This window comes from Podarcis vaucheri (genome assembly GCF_965113315.1).
Source record: "Podarcis vaucheri genome assembly, chromosome: 5".
NCBI classification, from domain to species: domain Eukaryota; kingdom Metazoa; phylum Chordata; class Lepidosauria; order Squamata; family Lacertidae; genus Podarcis; species Podarcis vaucheri.
In genome coordinates, this window is record NC_138763.1 from 41,589,927 (window position 1) to 41,606,314 (window position 16,388).

The window sequence follows — 16,388 nt, forward strand, 5'->3', positions numbered from 1 at the left end:
TGCCAGATTTACTTCCAAGTAGACACAGTCAAGTTCCTGTTGCATACGGGTCTATTTTCACTTTACCTGAATACCCAAAGTGCAGGTCCCCTCACTTCTGAGACAAAGTGCATGTCCTAATAGCCACAGCATACTGTTCTACAGTACAACCTTACATTTGAAGAACACCAGACAGGGGAACCTTTTACTATAAATCTCCCTTCTCTCTCACCATAATCTGAAATGACACTCCTGAACCCTCAACTAAATAGCACTCTGTTCACTTGGTGATTTAAAATGGGGTGGAGGGGGGTGGGAAGAGAGAAAGATCCAAAGCATGAGGTAAACAGGACCACTTTGTGTGAAATATAGAGTCCATTGACCCAGGGAAGTTTAATTTTATGCTTTCAGCTAGAGGAGGTGCAGCTGCTTCCTTAGCTTGTGTGTATGTATCAGCGAGTGATCCACTCTACAGTGGTACCTCGGGTTACATACGCTTCAGGTTACATACGCTTCAGGTTACAGATTCCGCTAACCCAGAAATAGTGCTTCAGGTTAAGAACTTTGCTTCAGGATGAGAACAGAAATCGTGCTCTGGCGGCGCAGCAGCAGCAGGAGGCCCCATTAGCTAAAGTGGTGCTTCAGGTTAAGAACAGTTTCAGGTTAAGAACGGACCTCTGGAACGAATTAAGTACTTAACCCGAGGTACCACTGTAAAACTAATGCAGCTTAGGTTCAGGACCCCTAATCCCAGAGGGGCCCTAGAAGCGAATTTAGTGCACATTGCTTAATTTATTAATTTTTACACGACTCAACTTGCTTTGTGTGTGTTTGTTTATATTTCAACAAAGTTTGTCAGTCAGTAGCACAGATGTTGTAAAGGTGTAGTGATCTGTCCGGGGACAACCCCACTGAAGAGGATAACCTCATTGCTGGTTGCTAATATACATATGTATATATATGCGCGTAAGTGCATGTATGCGCTCTGGAATAATGAAAGTCGGCTTCCAGTCATGAAGAAATAAAGGCGAAACGTTGAGTCAGAGCGAACAGGTGCGGGGGAAGAGAAACTAATGGAGAACAACCTCCGGCTCCCCCGCAAGGCAGAGTCTCCAGAGGCCGAGCCTGGAGCGCGCCAATTCCCCGGCGCCTCCTTAAGTCCCGGCCCGGCCTCCCTCCGCCTCCCCGCCCCCTGGCCCTGACTCGCCTTCCCCGCCAATTCGCCCAAGTCTTAGAATAAAGTTCGGGGCCGGCAGACTTCTTTCCTCAGCGCAGGAGCGAAGTGGCCCCGCGGAGGTTTTTCTTCTCGCCGCCGCCGCTCGTTCTTCGCCCCGCAACATGGCCTCGGCCGAGCTGGCCCAGAAGCTGCAGCGGCGGCTGCTGCGGGACGGCAGCACTTCGGAGGCTCCTCCCGAGGACGGCGACGAGCCCGCGGGGTCCGAGGCGAGCCTGGCGGAGCCGGACGACGACGACGACCAGAACCCCGTGAACGCCTCCGCGGACCCGGAGCTGAGCGCCAAGCTGAGTCGCAGGCAGGACATCAACGCGGGCGCGGCGCGGCCCCGCTTCGCCCAGATCTTCAATCCTTACACGGAGTTCAAGGAGTTCAGCCGCCGGCAGATCAAGGACATGGAGCGGCTCTTCCGACTGTAAGCACCGCCCCGTCCCCCCCCGGCCCTCCTTTCCTCCTTAGCCCCGGTCCCCGTACGGAGTGGAAGGCGCCTGCTTCGGAGTAGAACCGGGCGGCTGCACGTGCGCTTGGAGTTGCACGGATGCGGCGCGGTTCTCAGCGCCTTTAGTTGAAAAAAAAAGAAAATCCCGTTGAGCTCCACGGAGTAAGCAGCTCCTCTGCTGATGGAGATCGGGATTGCATGCAAGCAATGCATGTTTTCTAGGCAGGGGGGAAAAACCCAACCCGCTTAGTTCACTAGGATTTACACTCCAGTAAATGTGTGTGTATGTATGTATGTATGTATGTATGATGGCAGCCTTAATGTTGCGGCCTTTAACTAGCAAAACGTTCTGCAACCGAGCCTTCACTGGAAGCACGGACTGAATCCGGTTAAGTACTATTACACACGACTGCTGGTTTAGTGGCCACGGAAAAAGTGCTTTGAAGCTCTTGTGATCTGGGGGTAGGTGTGAGTGGTTGGCTAGTGAGAAGCAGCAGTTTTGTCCGGCGCCCCCCAACTGTTCTTAGTGGTTGTATGAAATGAAAAGAGAACTATGATCTTCTGTATGTTTACTCCAAAGTAAGATCCATTCTGTTCAGCGGAGTTTACTCCCAGGTAACTGTACATAGGATTGCAGCCTAAAACCAAGAACTGCTTCTGTAGAATGGATGTCAATCTTGGTTTCTTAACTAGGAGTTCTTTAATTGCAGCTCTTTTCTGGAGAAGCCTGAGTCTGGGTTTTAGCTTATTTTGTGCAAAGCAGGTTGAGAATAGCCTTGCAGAACTACATCTACCCTGGTCATTATGGAAAGTAGAGCTTTTAAGTACCCCCCCCCCCAGGTTAGTAGCATTCAGGTGTCTGCACTTCTTTCCTTTGCTACTCTTCCTGCAGTACTGTATAGTCTTATGAATGAGAAAAGGTGAAAAATGATCTCTATTCTTTTTATTTTATTTTTAAAGTTTACACTCAGTAAGTTGTAAAACAGGTTGCCGTTTTCAACTTGCAGAACTGGGACCACTGTGTGTGAACTGCACCTCTTGTATCAGTCATCTCAAGGTTTGTTTTTCTTCTGTGGTCTAAGCTTTGGAGCAGTTTATATTTGGTAGCAATGCTCAAAAGCCACACTGCAACAACAAAAAAAGTTTGACCATCCCCATCTCTGCAAAGCCAACTGCAGTTATATATAGCATGTTCCTTTTAAGTCGTGAAATATGACTATTTGTCACTTATTCCAGTCTTGCTTAAGCTCCCTTTGAAAAGGGACTTTTGGGGCTGCCTTTTCTTAGTAAGTCTATGCTAGCATAGCTTCCTTAAGTCAGTGTTGCAATTACGTGTCCCACTGAACTTAGTGGGACTTACTTCCAAACATGCGTAGGATGTGGAAGTGTACTGGGTGACGTGTTCTGAAAGTTGTAGGTTGTAGTTTAATATTGTCTCCTAGAAAAACACTATTCGGGCAGTGTAATTTGCTAGTAGTTTAAACTGTCTGGGGTGATAGTGGTGTTTTTGTTTATTACTATGCTAAGTATGTTAGCACTACTTTTATCTAGTTGATAAAGGTTTGTTTTATCCAGAAACCTGTAGTCCTGGAAGAAAATGTGACCCCCATCATATTTATGATGGTGCTGAAATAGCCATTGTAATGAGACAGGACAGCGCATTATGAGGTGTATAGCTATAACAACTCCATCAGCGTTTAGTGTCGCAACAAAGATCCCTTGACTTTGACTATGGTTTTTCCCTGATTGGTATTTGTTTTGTTTAAGGAGAGGCTGTTTGTGGAGCTAGGGACCAAGTACAAAGTTGATCACATCCTTGAGATAGAAATCTGAAGACATAAAGCACATCCCAAGCCAAGAGAGTGGAGATTGTGTAACCTGTGAAACTGAAAAAGAGGCACACTTTCTGTTCCACTCCCCTTGAGACAAAGAACTGAAATAGATTGTCCCCATCAGACAGTTGCATAAAAGCTCAGAATTAAGAAGAAGCTGCTTGATACTTCATTTCATTATTATTTAATAACAAAAATTGTAGCCCACCCTTCATAATTTGCTGTAATTGCTACTAACCCACCCACCTGAGCCTTACAGCACAGAGCAATTGCAGGGGGTTGGACTAGATGACCCTCAGGGTGCCTTCCAACTCTGCAAGTCCATGATTCTATCCCAGCGCTGAAAGTGCTTCTGAGACCATGCTGCTCTTGAATAACAGCCATGTGCCTCTTCTTGTGGTAGGTAGAAAGAAATAACTGCACGTTTACCAGTACACTGAAGGGCAACTGCATTGCTCTTAATGCGAAGCCCAAGGGTAGAATTAACAGAATTCTTTATTACTAGAAGCAAAAAGACAAGCACTGCCTGTGGGCTAGTTATGAAAGACAGAGGCCAATCCTGTGTATTTTACTTCACTTTAAAACAGGTGTAGGGAACTTTTGGGCCGCCAGGTGTAACTAAATTACAACTCCCATCAGCCCCAGCCAGCGTGGCTAATGGCCAGGAATGATGGGAACTGTAGTTCAGCAACCTCTGGCAGGCCAGTGGTTCCCCACACCTGCTTCAAACCACAGTAGTAGCTGTGCCTCCAGTCTAAGGAAAGCTGCTAGTGCCATAATGGGAGGGATATAAATAAGCTCGGTGTTAACTAAGACCACTCATCAGTCCAAGGCCTGGTTTTCCACTTCCGTTACATGTCAACACTGTGAGCCTTATTAGGATTTTTAAGGACCTCTGTAACAGTGATACTTGTACAGAAGAAGAGAGACGTCACCTCCCCATAAGAACATTGCAGCGACAATGAAAATAGTATCTAGCTTTCCTATGCAATATTGAATGCATATGAGCCCCATGGGCTATAGACCTTGCAGGCTATGCCCCCTTGATTTTGGCCTCCACCTTCCAGGTAACAACTTGCTGGTAACAACTGTCTTCCCATTCTGCCAACATGACTTTCTTGCCTAGAGGTGAGTTCCAGTCCAGCTCCCATGAAGAGTCAGGACATCTCCAACCCTCAGTGCCAAGGCACTATATTACAAGTGGGCTATGCGTTTCTTCCAGTATGCATAAACATGTCTTGCTGCAATTTGAGGCTGTCAAAAGGCCACTATGCCAGCTCCAGGGGGATGACAGATCAACAGGTGAGCGAGCAAGCAAGCAAGCAAGCAGTGTGGATGGCCCAGGTGAGCTGTTCAACAGAGATGGGGAAGGCCAAACTGCTCTCTGAAGTGCCTCCCACTCTGTGTTAAAAATGGCTGCATTGAAATTTGGCAAACCACTCTCTGAAGCACCTCCCAAAAGCCTTTAAAAGTGGGGGGGGGGCCTTGGTCCGATGTAAATAAGGGAGGGGTTGGCCAGGTGTGGAGAATGGGGGCCCGGCAAAGCAGAGGCAGCAGCCCCTAGTAAAAACATAGGAACGTATAATGTGTTTCGTGTCAACAGATCCTTGGATATTTTGCTCTTTAGAACTAGAGCTGATGGTGTCTGTCACATTTGTTTGTTGATGTGTCTGCTCTAGTTGTGTATAACATTGGGAATGGCATCTTCATTTGTAGGTTCAAAGGGTATGTGTGGTGAAGGTGAGGGAGGCTTAAACCTTTCCCCTTCCTCCAGCTTGCCTCCTTATTATATGCCTTTCCCCCAGCCTGGCTCTGATGCCAGAGCTGAGAGAGAGAGAAGCAATGGAAGCAACTGAGAATGGGGAGGAAGGCAGGTGAGGGGGTGTGTGTTTTTGATATAAATATGAAGAAACTTCTCCCCCACTTCATATGTCAACAGGACAAACACAGCAACTACAAGTGTGGCTTCCCACCTTGGGCCTGTCAGAAAGCTCAGGAGCTGGTTGGGTTGGGTTTTGGAGACCTCAAGGACCATAGCATGTGGGGAGGAGGCTTCTTTGAAGCACACAGGGGAGATCTGCCAGTGCAGACAACTGCTGATGCAACTTTCTTTGTTCAGCCCTAATTAGGTATTGATAAGCTTTGTTCACAGTCTCCTTTCCCTTCGAATAAAACCATTCTTCAAATTGTAGAAGGCACAGCGGCTAATTAAACAAAATCATCTTGGGGTGGGGAAACGGCGGATAATTCCAGGAGGGAAAAGAATAGTTATGAGTGTCTTTCAGATCAAATAACACCTAGGAAAACAAAGCAATTATTATTCAGCGTGGGGATTCTACGGAAAAGGGTTTTCCTCAGTTTTGCCAGAAAACCTGACAAATGCGCACAGCGGAATTTTAGCTTTAGAAAACTTGGCTGGCTTCAGAGTCCAGCATCCATTTGTTTTTTGTTTAATGACGTCCATGTTATCTTGTTTTTATATTCTGCTGGAAGCTGCCCAGAGTGGCTGGGAAAGCCTAGCCAGATGGGCAGGGTATAAATAATAAAATTATTATTATTATTATACCAACTTGTATTTAAAGACTTAATAACAGTTTTACAGAACCTCCATGGTCTACTGAAGCCAGTGACCAACTCTTTATGCTTTAGTTTAGGAAAAGCGATTGACAGCAGAAGTAACAAACAAAATAGTTTAGTCTCAGGTGGTCGTATCTGGAAATGCTGTTCCCCACTCCCCAGACTTGTCTTCAACAATCAGTGAATAAATGTGGGATGCTTTGCCCTGAACATCTTGGTTAATAGCATTCAATGTTCTCATTCATTCTTTTTGACCTTTTTTGAACCCAGCTCTAGTGCTGGCCGTTTGCCACATACTAAATAAGCTCCAAAGGCCAATTGTGTGCTGTGAAGAATATTTCCTTTTGCTCCCTGCACGTCAACATAATAAAGCACATTCTAGTTCTAACATTGCTAGTCATCCAGAAGAGCGATTTCAGATCATAAGAACATAAAGAAGAACTTTGCTAGATCAGATGAAAAACCCATTTAATCTAGCTTTCTGCTCTCACACAGTGGCCAGCCAGATACCTATGGGAAGTCCATAGCCTTCTGCTACTCAGGATTCTTAGCAACGGATAGTCAGAAACTAGCTGGGCAGCAGTCACATTTTGTGACTGGCAACTGGCCTTTTGTGACTGGATGGAGATGTCCAGGTACCACCTTTGGTACCGAGCATCTTCACCTGCCTGGCCAGGTGATCCAGGGTAGCATAGCAGTAAAAGACACATCTGGCTTCTCCATGAATTTGTTTAAAACCCCTTTAAAGCTGTCCAGGCTGGTGGCTGTCATGATGGCAAGTTGGCTTGCATTTGATGCTAAACCACAGACACTGTTGACCATGGTTAATAAACCATAATTAAAGTTCAGGTGTCTGACAGACAACCACTCCAGCTATGGTTTGCTACACCACAGCATAGTTAAAAGCTCCAGCAAAAGCAGCCAAGACTTGTGAGCAGTTTCAGGGTGGGCTGTTGTTTGTTTGTTTGTTTGTTTGTTTGTTGTTGTTTGTTGTTGTTGTTGTTTTCCTCTTTATAGGCTACTCTGCAGCTTTTAGAGGGTGATGGCTGCTTAACCATAGCTGAGGAGGAAGTTAGTATATTATACTAAACAATGGTTAATATTAATGTTGGGTGGGGCCAGAACCAAGTGTCAGTTGTGCACCCTGCTTTCTCTATCTCTACTGTTATTTCCCCACCCCATGCCATCCATTTGGAATTAGGCCAGGGCGTCCCATCTCCCTACCCAGTGTAGTGGTTAAGAGCGGTAGTCTTGTAATCTGGTGAACCAGGTTCTCTTCCCCGCTCCTCCACATGCAGCTGCTGGGTGACCTTGGGCCAGTCACACTTCTCTGAAGTCTCTCAGCCCCACTCATCTCACAGAGTGTTTGTTGTGGGGGAGGAAGGGAAAGGAGAATGTTAGCCGCTTTGAGACTCCTTCGGGTAGTGATAAAGCGGGAGATCAAATCTAAACTCCTCCTCCTCCTCCTCCTCCTCCTCCTCCTCCTCCTCCTCCAAAGGATGACATCTTGAAGCATTGACAACTTGATATTCATAACTAGAAGAATAAAACACATTCATCTGTAAAGAATGGCTACTATACTTTTCTGAATCTGTTTCTTGTTTTTGGTTAAAGTAATAATGATCTGAAAAAGTAACAAGTGATGGATATGCAGGAGTGAATCAATGTTGAATCTTAATACTACTAGGAAAATAATGCAATGGCTTCGTAATTATTCTTCTCCAGGTGCTTGTGTGAGGAAGCTATATGTTACATTTTGCGTGTTTTCTCGACAGAAGCATCAGCATGCAAAGCAACTTTCAAATATCAGAATCTGGGAACCTAAACCTCCAGAATCCCAGTGAAGTTCAAATCTATTGGCTTGTGGAACACAAGTGAACAACACAAACAACGCTGACACCAAACTCTACACACATTAAACATAATAGAAACACCGCCACCCGACCCCACCCCCATCCATCTTCCCTCTCTCCACCCCCCTTTTCTTCTCTCTTTCTTTTTTCTTCTCCCCCTAATGCCTCAACAAATGAAATGGATTTGTAAAAATGTTACATGAAAAAAAACAAACCAAAAACGAGGCACTACACTTCTGTAAAACAAGAAAATCCTTAATAAAATATTAAAAAAAAAAATCTATTGGCTTGTATATGTGGGCATCACTAATCTATAATTGTTAGGGGAAATCATTCAGCCTGAATGATCTGATTTGTTTCAAGCTTCTCGCCAAAGAAAAATACTCTCTTCTGATGATTTAAAATGTTCATCCTCTTTGACTGCCAAGAAATTAAAGGAGTAAGGAGAAATCATTGCCCCTATCAGAGCAATGCGGGCGTATTCTGTCCAAGACCATATTAAAAAAAAAAAAACAGCCTGCCTTTCTGGCTCTGGCATGATGTGTAAATATTGCAGCGAGACTTGACTGATCTGTGTAGTGTTTACACGATTTTACTGAAGTCAGTAAGCAGACCTGTTCCCTGCTGTCTAGCATGTAGGCTACAAATATACCCTCTTGGGGTGGGGGGGGGTGATGTGTAGACTGTGAAATGGGAGTCCCCCCCCCCCCACAATTTTGTTAGTGCATATACTTGAAGGGATACCTAGTCTTTTGATTTTATCTTTGGCTGTGATCCAGCTGTGCTGTGGCTTGCTTCCCTGTCTGCCAGACCACTGCCTTTGTGCCTTTTCAGCCAGCTGCTCTGGGTAGTATAAAGTTCTTTACTGCTGTGTTAATCTGGCAAGAAAGATTGCGGGTGGGGGGGAGAGTCCCCAACCGAAAAGGGAAGTGCCTCTTTTTAAAACCTCATCCATCATTCTTCTCTGCCAGAGATACCAATGGACTGCCATGTGCAGTAGTCAGAAGGGATAGGTTTGTATAGTGATGGTTCGGCTGCAGATGCAGTGAGATATTTTAATTATGAGAGCCTCTGAAAATAATCTCTGTACACTGTTGGTGTGATTTTCACATTCCTTCAGTCAAATTATTGCATGATAGTGTGTGGGAGGGGGGGGAAACACTGTATGAAAGAGTGGAACAGGGCTTTCTGTTGCTGTTGCTGCTACCACCACCACTACTACTAACTTTTCTGTTTTGATTAAACACTCCTCTTTAATTATATAGGGAATGTGCCAGATCTGCACACCCAAAGCCTGACTCTTTTCAGCACTAGTACATGCCAAGAAGGGAGCAGTGGTATGACATTGCAATCAGTCATCCTCCTGTGTCAGCCTGTTGGAGAAAAGGAAGTTGTAGTGGATCCTCCAAGCACTTCCAGATGTTTTGCAGGCACTGAAAAATAGTCAAAAGTCCTCACTGTGAAAGGAGTTACAGTCTAGATGCTAGAATTCATGGGCAGTTTTTGCTAGTGTAGAACGCAGGCTCAGGTGGGATTGGGAATGGTATCTTCATCTACTTTTCCCACTGCAGACAGTGTTTCTTTAGATCCACAGAAGGGCAACAACTTCATTAGGACCAACCAAAACACCGTAAAATAGTGAGAAAACTTTCAAGCTCTCCAGAACTCCACCTTCCTCATCCTGCTGCCCTCTAGATAGGTTGTACTTGGAAAAACAACTGGAGGGCACTAGGTTGACAAGACAAAGCTAGATATTCTTCAAAATACCTACCTTGATGAAGCTTTCTGGAGAGCCTGAAAACTTGCTCACTTTTTTTGATGTTTTGGTTGGTCCTAATAAAGATACTGCCTGACTGTTTATACACCCACACCCACCTGAAACAAACACAAATGTATGTATATAAATGGACCAGCCCAGGTATCCAAATCCTTTGTAATTTTTTAAGTGTTACTCTTTCTTTCTTGTTATTCTAATTAGACACCCTTAATTTGGAATACATCTGATAGTTGGTTTTGCCAGCCCCTAGGTATGCCTCTGGTTGTTAATGGACTCTCTAGTGTAAAATTTGTATACTTCTGGTGAATACTATATTGCTGCTCTCTAAGCTTGACATAGTTTAAGTTCATGTATTATTTACAGGTATCTGTTCTGTGTTTTAAGGGTGATTATTTAAATGAGATTTGCTAAGCTCTCGAGTCTTCAATTTAGAGCAGTTCCCCTTCCCTTCCTGTGTTGTTTTCCCATGTTGCATTCTAGATTAAAAACTCTTTGGGACTTGGGCCCTTGTATTTTGTAAAGCACATTCCATGCTGATGGAACTGCAATAAAATCATAATAAGAATTGGTCCTTAATGAACAGTTAATACAGTAAATAAGATAATTTATAAAATAAAAATGCCACTGATTTTTTTTTCATGTTTGGAAACAAAAAATGTCTAACCTCGAAAACAGAGAGTAGAGAAAGGTATTTCTAAATTTTCTAGATTGACAACATGGAGCGCATGAAATGAAATCCGAGTTGCTGATGTTGGAACATTACAAGAGAGCACACTTTAGCCAACCTTAATTGTTGGTTAAAATTAGTAGCTGTTGCTTAGACCAGCAGCCTTCTCATTTCTTATATCAACAGTAAGAACCAACAGGAATTTCTAAACCATATGTCTATTTCTAGAACAAATGTCTGCTGATATGTAGGAGGCATATGCTGGGGAATTCTTTTGGAGGGTGGGTAGGAGGAGTGAGGCTGGGAAGCCTGGTGTATTTCACTTTGTTCTTGACAAGTGCTATAGTAATTTCTCTTTCTTTCCACATTTTTTGCACCACCTTTCTGAGAAGCTCAAGGCAGCAGACCTCCCCAACCCCCTCATTTTGCTGTCACAAGGCTGGGCTGGTTTGCCTAAGCTCACCCAGTAAGCATACACAGTCATAGAATTGGCATGACCAAAAGGGCCATGTGGTCCAACCCGCTGCAATACAAGAATATTTTGCCCAATGTGGGGCTCAAATCCACGACTCTGAGATTAAGAGTCTCATGCTTTACCAACTGAGCTATCCCTGATCAAGTGGAATACAAACTCCCACCTCTATGGTCTATGCTTTGAGGTTCTATTACAATCAAGCGCTGTACAAATGTGAGATGAAATTAATGAATATGCCTGATGCTATATTCACTATTCACGCAGACTGTATTTGGCTTTTATCACACAAAGCTCACTAAAATAAAAAAGCTGTTAAGAACTGCATCCACATAGCATCTCCTTTGCCTGGCATACTGTTTTTGCATACTGGCTTGAATTGCGAAGCAGTTGGCTACACACTAACTGTGTAGAGCAGTTACAGTGGTATCTCGGGTTACATACGCTTCAGGTTACAGACTCCGCTAACCCAGAAATAGTGCTTCAGGTTAAGAACTTTGCTTCAGGATGAGAACAGAAATTGTGCTCCGGCAGCGCAGCGGGAGGCCCCATTAGCTAAAGTGGTGCTTCAGGTTAAGAACAGTTTCAGGTTAAGAACAGACCTCCGGAATGAATTGTGGCAAGAGGCAGGGAATGCCTCTAATTGTTCCTGTCATGCTAGGGTTAGGCCATTCGACTCTCAAAGTAATATGTGGTAAGTACTGCAGTCAAATACTCCGAAGCCAATAATATCCTTGTTTAGGTGGCAGCCTATATTTTTCAGTCATTTTAGGACTGTGCAGACATTCCCTCTGGCTCTCTGAACCCCTAGAGTGGGATCATATACAACTGAAGTGCATTTGCTTCTTCACATGCTTGGGAACTCTGGAGCCATTGGGGATCCTGATCAAATAGAAGAGGATCCTATGTGTGTACAATTCTATATACATACAGCCCCTTTCACACTTCTGCTGAGTCCACATGGAGGACTGAGACAGCAGGTGCATCAGTGGAGGCAGAGACAGCAAATGTTCCATTTCTTCCTTCACCTGTTCAGTGCCTGCGTAGTCCTAGTGCCATCTGATAGCAGTTGCAAATACATGGACATACACCCATCCCCATGGTCTCAACTTTTTTGTCCTTTGCATTACAATCATAATCACATTTTTTTAAGAAATGACTTGTCTTTTATTGTTGCTGTGTTAATGTCATTTTTTAAAAAAAGTACAACTGTTTGGGCTATTACTGAAAATCCAAGATAATAGCAACTTCCTTTGAGTATTGCTTTTTCTCTTTATAAGGGAGATAAGAAAACACTTGATGAAACCAAGTCCTTTGATACTGTATCACAGCTGTTTACAACTAGACTCTTCTTTTTTGGGGGGGAGGGGGATAAAAATAAAATTATTTCTTTGTCCTGTTCCCCTTATCTTGATTTCCTTGTGTCTTGGGATTTGGTTGCTTAAATGAAGGGGAATTCGTTAGTTTTGGGGCTTCACAAAATTTGGTTATATGTCCTCCTTTGTTACATCTGAAACAAGTACCGTATTTTTCGCTCTATAGGACGCACTTTTCCCCCTTCAAAAATGAAGGGGAAATGTGTGTGCGTCCTATGGAGCGAAGACGCCGTAGCCCCGCTACCCTCTCCCGGCTGGAGAGGTGAAGCGCGGCTATGGCAGGAGCCTCTACAGCCCCACGTCACCTCTCCAGCCGGGAGAGCGCACGCGGGGCTAAAGAAGCACCTGCGACCCTCTCCCGGCTGGGGAGGTGACGCGCGGCTATAGAGGCTCCTGCCATAGCTGCGCGTCACCTCTCCAGCTGGGAGAGGGTCGCGGGAGGCTGCTTTAGCCCCGCGCGCACTCTCCCGGCTGGGGAGGTGACGCGCTGCTATAGAGGCTCCTGCCATAGCTGCGTGTCACCTCTCCAGCTGGGAGAGGGTCGCGGGAGGCTGCTTTAGCCCCACGCACGTTCTCCCGGCTGGAGAGGTGAAGCGCGGCTATGGCAGGAGCCTCTACAGCCCCACGTCACCTCTCCAGCCAGGAGAGCGCACGCGGGGCTAAAGAAGCACCCCGCGACCCTGTCCTGGCTGGAGAGGTGACGCGCAGCTTTAGAGGCTCCTGCCATAGCCGCGCGTCACCTCTCCAGCCGGGAGAGCGCTCGCGGGGCTAAAGCAACCCCTGCGACCCTCTCCTGGCTGGAGAGGTGACGCGTGGCTATGGCAGGAGCCTTTCCGCTGCTCCCTGACCTGCTCTTTGGGGCTGGTGGTGGGCTTCCCCCCGCCAGCCCCAAAGAGCAGGTCGAAAGGAACCTGAAGCCTGGAGAGCGAGAGGGGTCAGTGCACACCGACCCCCCCTCTCGCTCTCCAGGCTTCCAAGGTAGCCGCCTGAACGGCACCTTGTTTTAGAGCGGGAAAACAAGAGGGGAAAGTTCTCCCCCTCTCTGTGCAGCGCCTCCTGCCTCTTCACTGAAGGCGCGCTGGGCAGAGAGGGGGAGATTTTTCTCCCTTGTTCTCCCCCTTCTAAAACAAAGTGCGTCCTATTGTCCGGTGCGTCCAATGGTGCGAAAAATACGGTAACCCTCCTGGTTGGAGGGCTTCTCACACACTCCTTACAAACATATTCAAAAAGGGCACATGGCTTCTAACTGCGTTTTCTCTCTCTATATATCACTGGGAGCTTGTTGAGCTGGGTCAAGCCCTCTTTTTTCACATAACGTTAACACATTGATTGCTATCTCTGCAACAATTTTGTAGCTTGGTCTGCATGAATCTTTTGGTGTGGCACCTTACATTATTAGCACTGAAGAAATTCCATTTTGCTTTTCAAATTTCATTTCATCCCTCAAATTAAACAGATAAGCATCATGCATTCCTTACAATGTTATACTGATGCCAGCAGTTTTTGCTCCCCTAATTCTGGCTCTTTTTTTCCTTACAAAAATAAATTTAGGCTGCAATCCCATGCCCACTTATCTGGGAGTTAGTCCCATTTAACTCAGAATGTGCTTTTGAGGAGAGATATTTAGGATTGCACTGTCAGTCACATCCCTCAAGAGAGGCTGGCTTTGGAAATATCGGCGCTTAGAATCCTAGATATTTCTTAACTAATTTCACGTAAGATGAGATTAGAATTGGCTTGATGCTTTGTGGGCAAAGATGGCATTAGCAAAGGAAAGGTGCTCAGGGCATTATGACTTACTAGAGGCCTTGTACCCAATGTTGTTCAGGAATTCTAAGAAAAGTCCATTTTCGAAAAGTCCAGTCTGCCATCTTGATTCAAAATGATGTTCAGTTGTATCCAAACTTACGTGGAAACTCTGCTCCTTGATCTTGGGAACCATCTTGCAAATTTTGGTTATGATATCTTAAGAGGTGTTCAATACATAGGAGACAGACAAAACAACTTTCCAAAACATATAGTAGATTTCATCCATGGTACTGATTGAAGCATAGGAGGCTTTACTGAAACTCTAGGGGAAGCTCTGCCCTCTTTATATGACTGAAATTATACATGCAGCTTCCTGTAAAAGTGTGTGTTGCAAATTAGTTTATTATAACTTCTACCCCCCTTGCCCTTCAAACAATTTCATAGGCCGCTTACAAAATAAATAAATAAATAAGAAGCTATAATTTAAACCAACATGCACATACTAAAAAGCATATTATAAAAAAGAAGCATAATATCGCCAGCAGAGATTGAATGCTTTGCATTAGATTAAAAGGCCTGGAAGAATTTAAGAAAGATGTTGCCTGATGCTGAAATGACAATGTAGGTGGCAGGCAAGCCTTGAACCTTCTTTTAACAGGCAGCACCACAGAAATGGTCCTTTCCCATTAACCAGCTGTTGCATGTTGGGTGGGGTGGCAGGGATTCCCAGATAAGGGCCTCAGATATCAAAGTCTTAGTATCTAGGCAGGCATATTTGAAGATGGGCGTGCTAGCCCCCAAACCAGCATTTTGAATTGAAGCCTGAAATGGACCGGGATCCAGTGCAGTTGATGCAGCACTGGTGTGGTGCGATCATAATAATGCCTGGTACCGTGTCACTCTGGAATGGCTGAGCGTGGGGCCTTAAAACAACTTCTCCCTTTGTGGGGAATGCTGCAGGCCAGCGATGTGATGCAACCTTCACTCCCTGCAGGAATTTGTGCTGAGCTCTTTCTGCTCTGGAAAAACAAGTTTGTCTTTCTTGCTCCACACCCACAGAACGAGATTCTCTCTCTCTCTCTCCCCCCCCCCCATTTAAATGTCTTAGTGCTGCCTCTCAGGACTCAGTGGAGGAGGAGGAGGAGAAACATTATCTCCCTCTAATTCCTTTTGTATTGTGCTGAGCTGTTTCATCTGCTTCCTAGGTCCTGCTGAATTGAGAACAGATTGCCACTCTTCTTTTTGAGGCGGCACAACTTTGGGAAGCTGTGCTTTGAAGGCTGTCTCTGGCACGGCGCACTAAACTCCTATTGTACTGCCGGGATAGTGCATTGCTTTGCCATTGCTGGCAAGACCCAGTTTCTCACAATCCCTGCTTTGTACTGCCTGTGTGCTGGAATGACAGATACGTGAGACTTGCTCCGGTGGCTGTGAATCCTGAGTACACTCGGTTAACCCCTGTGGAGCTATTGCTCCTCCTGCAAAGTCGCCTTCCTCCTTGTGCACCAGCATCCAAGCCCCTCTTTTTCAAAAGGGGCAGCTCTCAGAACATTGCTTTGAGCTAGAGGAATGGCTGTAGCTCAGTGGCAGAGTATTTACTCTGTTTGCATGCAGAAGGTCCAAGGTTCAGTCCCCAGGCATCTCTGGGTAGTGCTGGGAGAGACTCCCATCTGAAATCCTGGAAAGTGACTGCCAGTCGGTGTAGAGCAGGTATGGGGAGCCCTTGGCCCTCCAGATGTTGCTGAACTGCAACTCCCTTCATCTCTGCTCATAGGCCAGCGGTGGCCAAACTTGGCCCTCCAGCTGTTTTTGGACTACAACTCCCATCATCCCTAGCTAACAGGACCAATGGTCAGGGATGATGGGAATTGTAGACCCAAAACAGCTAGAGGGCGACTACTACTAGGCAATCTTTTTGCTGTGGCTGATGAGAGTTCTAGTTCAGCAACATCTGGAGGGCCAAAGGTTCCTCACTTCTGGCATAGAGACAATAATGAGCTAGATGGACCCAGTGTTCTGGTTTCATATAAGGCAGCTTCCAAGGTTCCAGAATACCTTTAGTAACCCTGTTTGTGGTAATACCTTTTTATCCTGGGCTGTGACACCCCATGATGTATTTCTTTTTAGTACGCTATCTGTTCTCTCTTCCTTTACGTTGGAGCGTAGCAGTGCCCACCATCTTTGCTGGAATTGTGACTGTAATTTGTTTTAACTGATTGCAATACTGTATTTTTAAATCTCCCTGAGACCTCATGGCAAACTGCAGGTAAGAAACAAAAAAAGTAGGTGGAAGTGCATGAGTCCTTCTTAGATTATAATAATCCACTTGACTGCTACAGCCTTGCCTTGAACATGGACAGTAGAACGTTCTTTCTCGGAAGGTGGTGGACGCTCCTTCCTTGGAGGTTTTTAAGCAGATGTTGGATGGTCACC

At 45.4% G+C, this 16,388-nt stretch overlaps 1 protein-coding gene across 1 annotated transcript in view; it reads left to right on the top strand.

Annotated features, from left to right (window-relative positions):
* The first annotated feature begins 1,206 nt into the window (after positions 1-1,206).
* Positions 1,207-16,388, top strand: part of EFHD1 (EF-hand domain family member D1) — a 31,461-nt gene continuing 16,279 nt past the window's right edge. Inside the window, exon 1 of the mRNA XM_082221984.1 lies at positions 1,207-1,628. Coding sequence (XP_082078110.1) covers positions 1,318-1,628 — 311 coding nt within the window. The 5' untranslated portion in view covers positions 1,207-1,317. The remainder of the gene's footprint in view (positions 1,629-16,388) is intronic.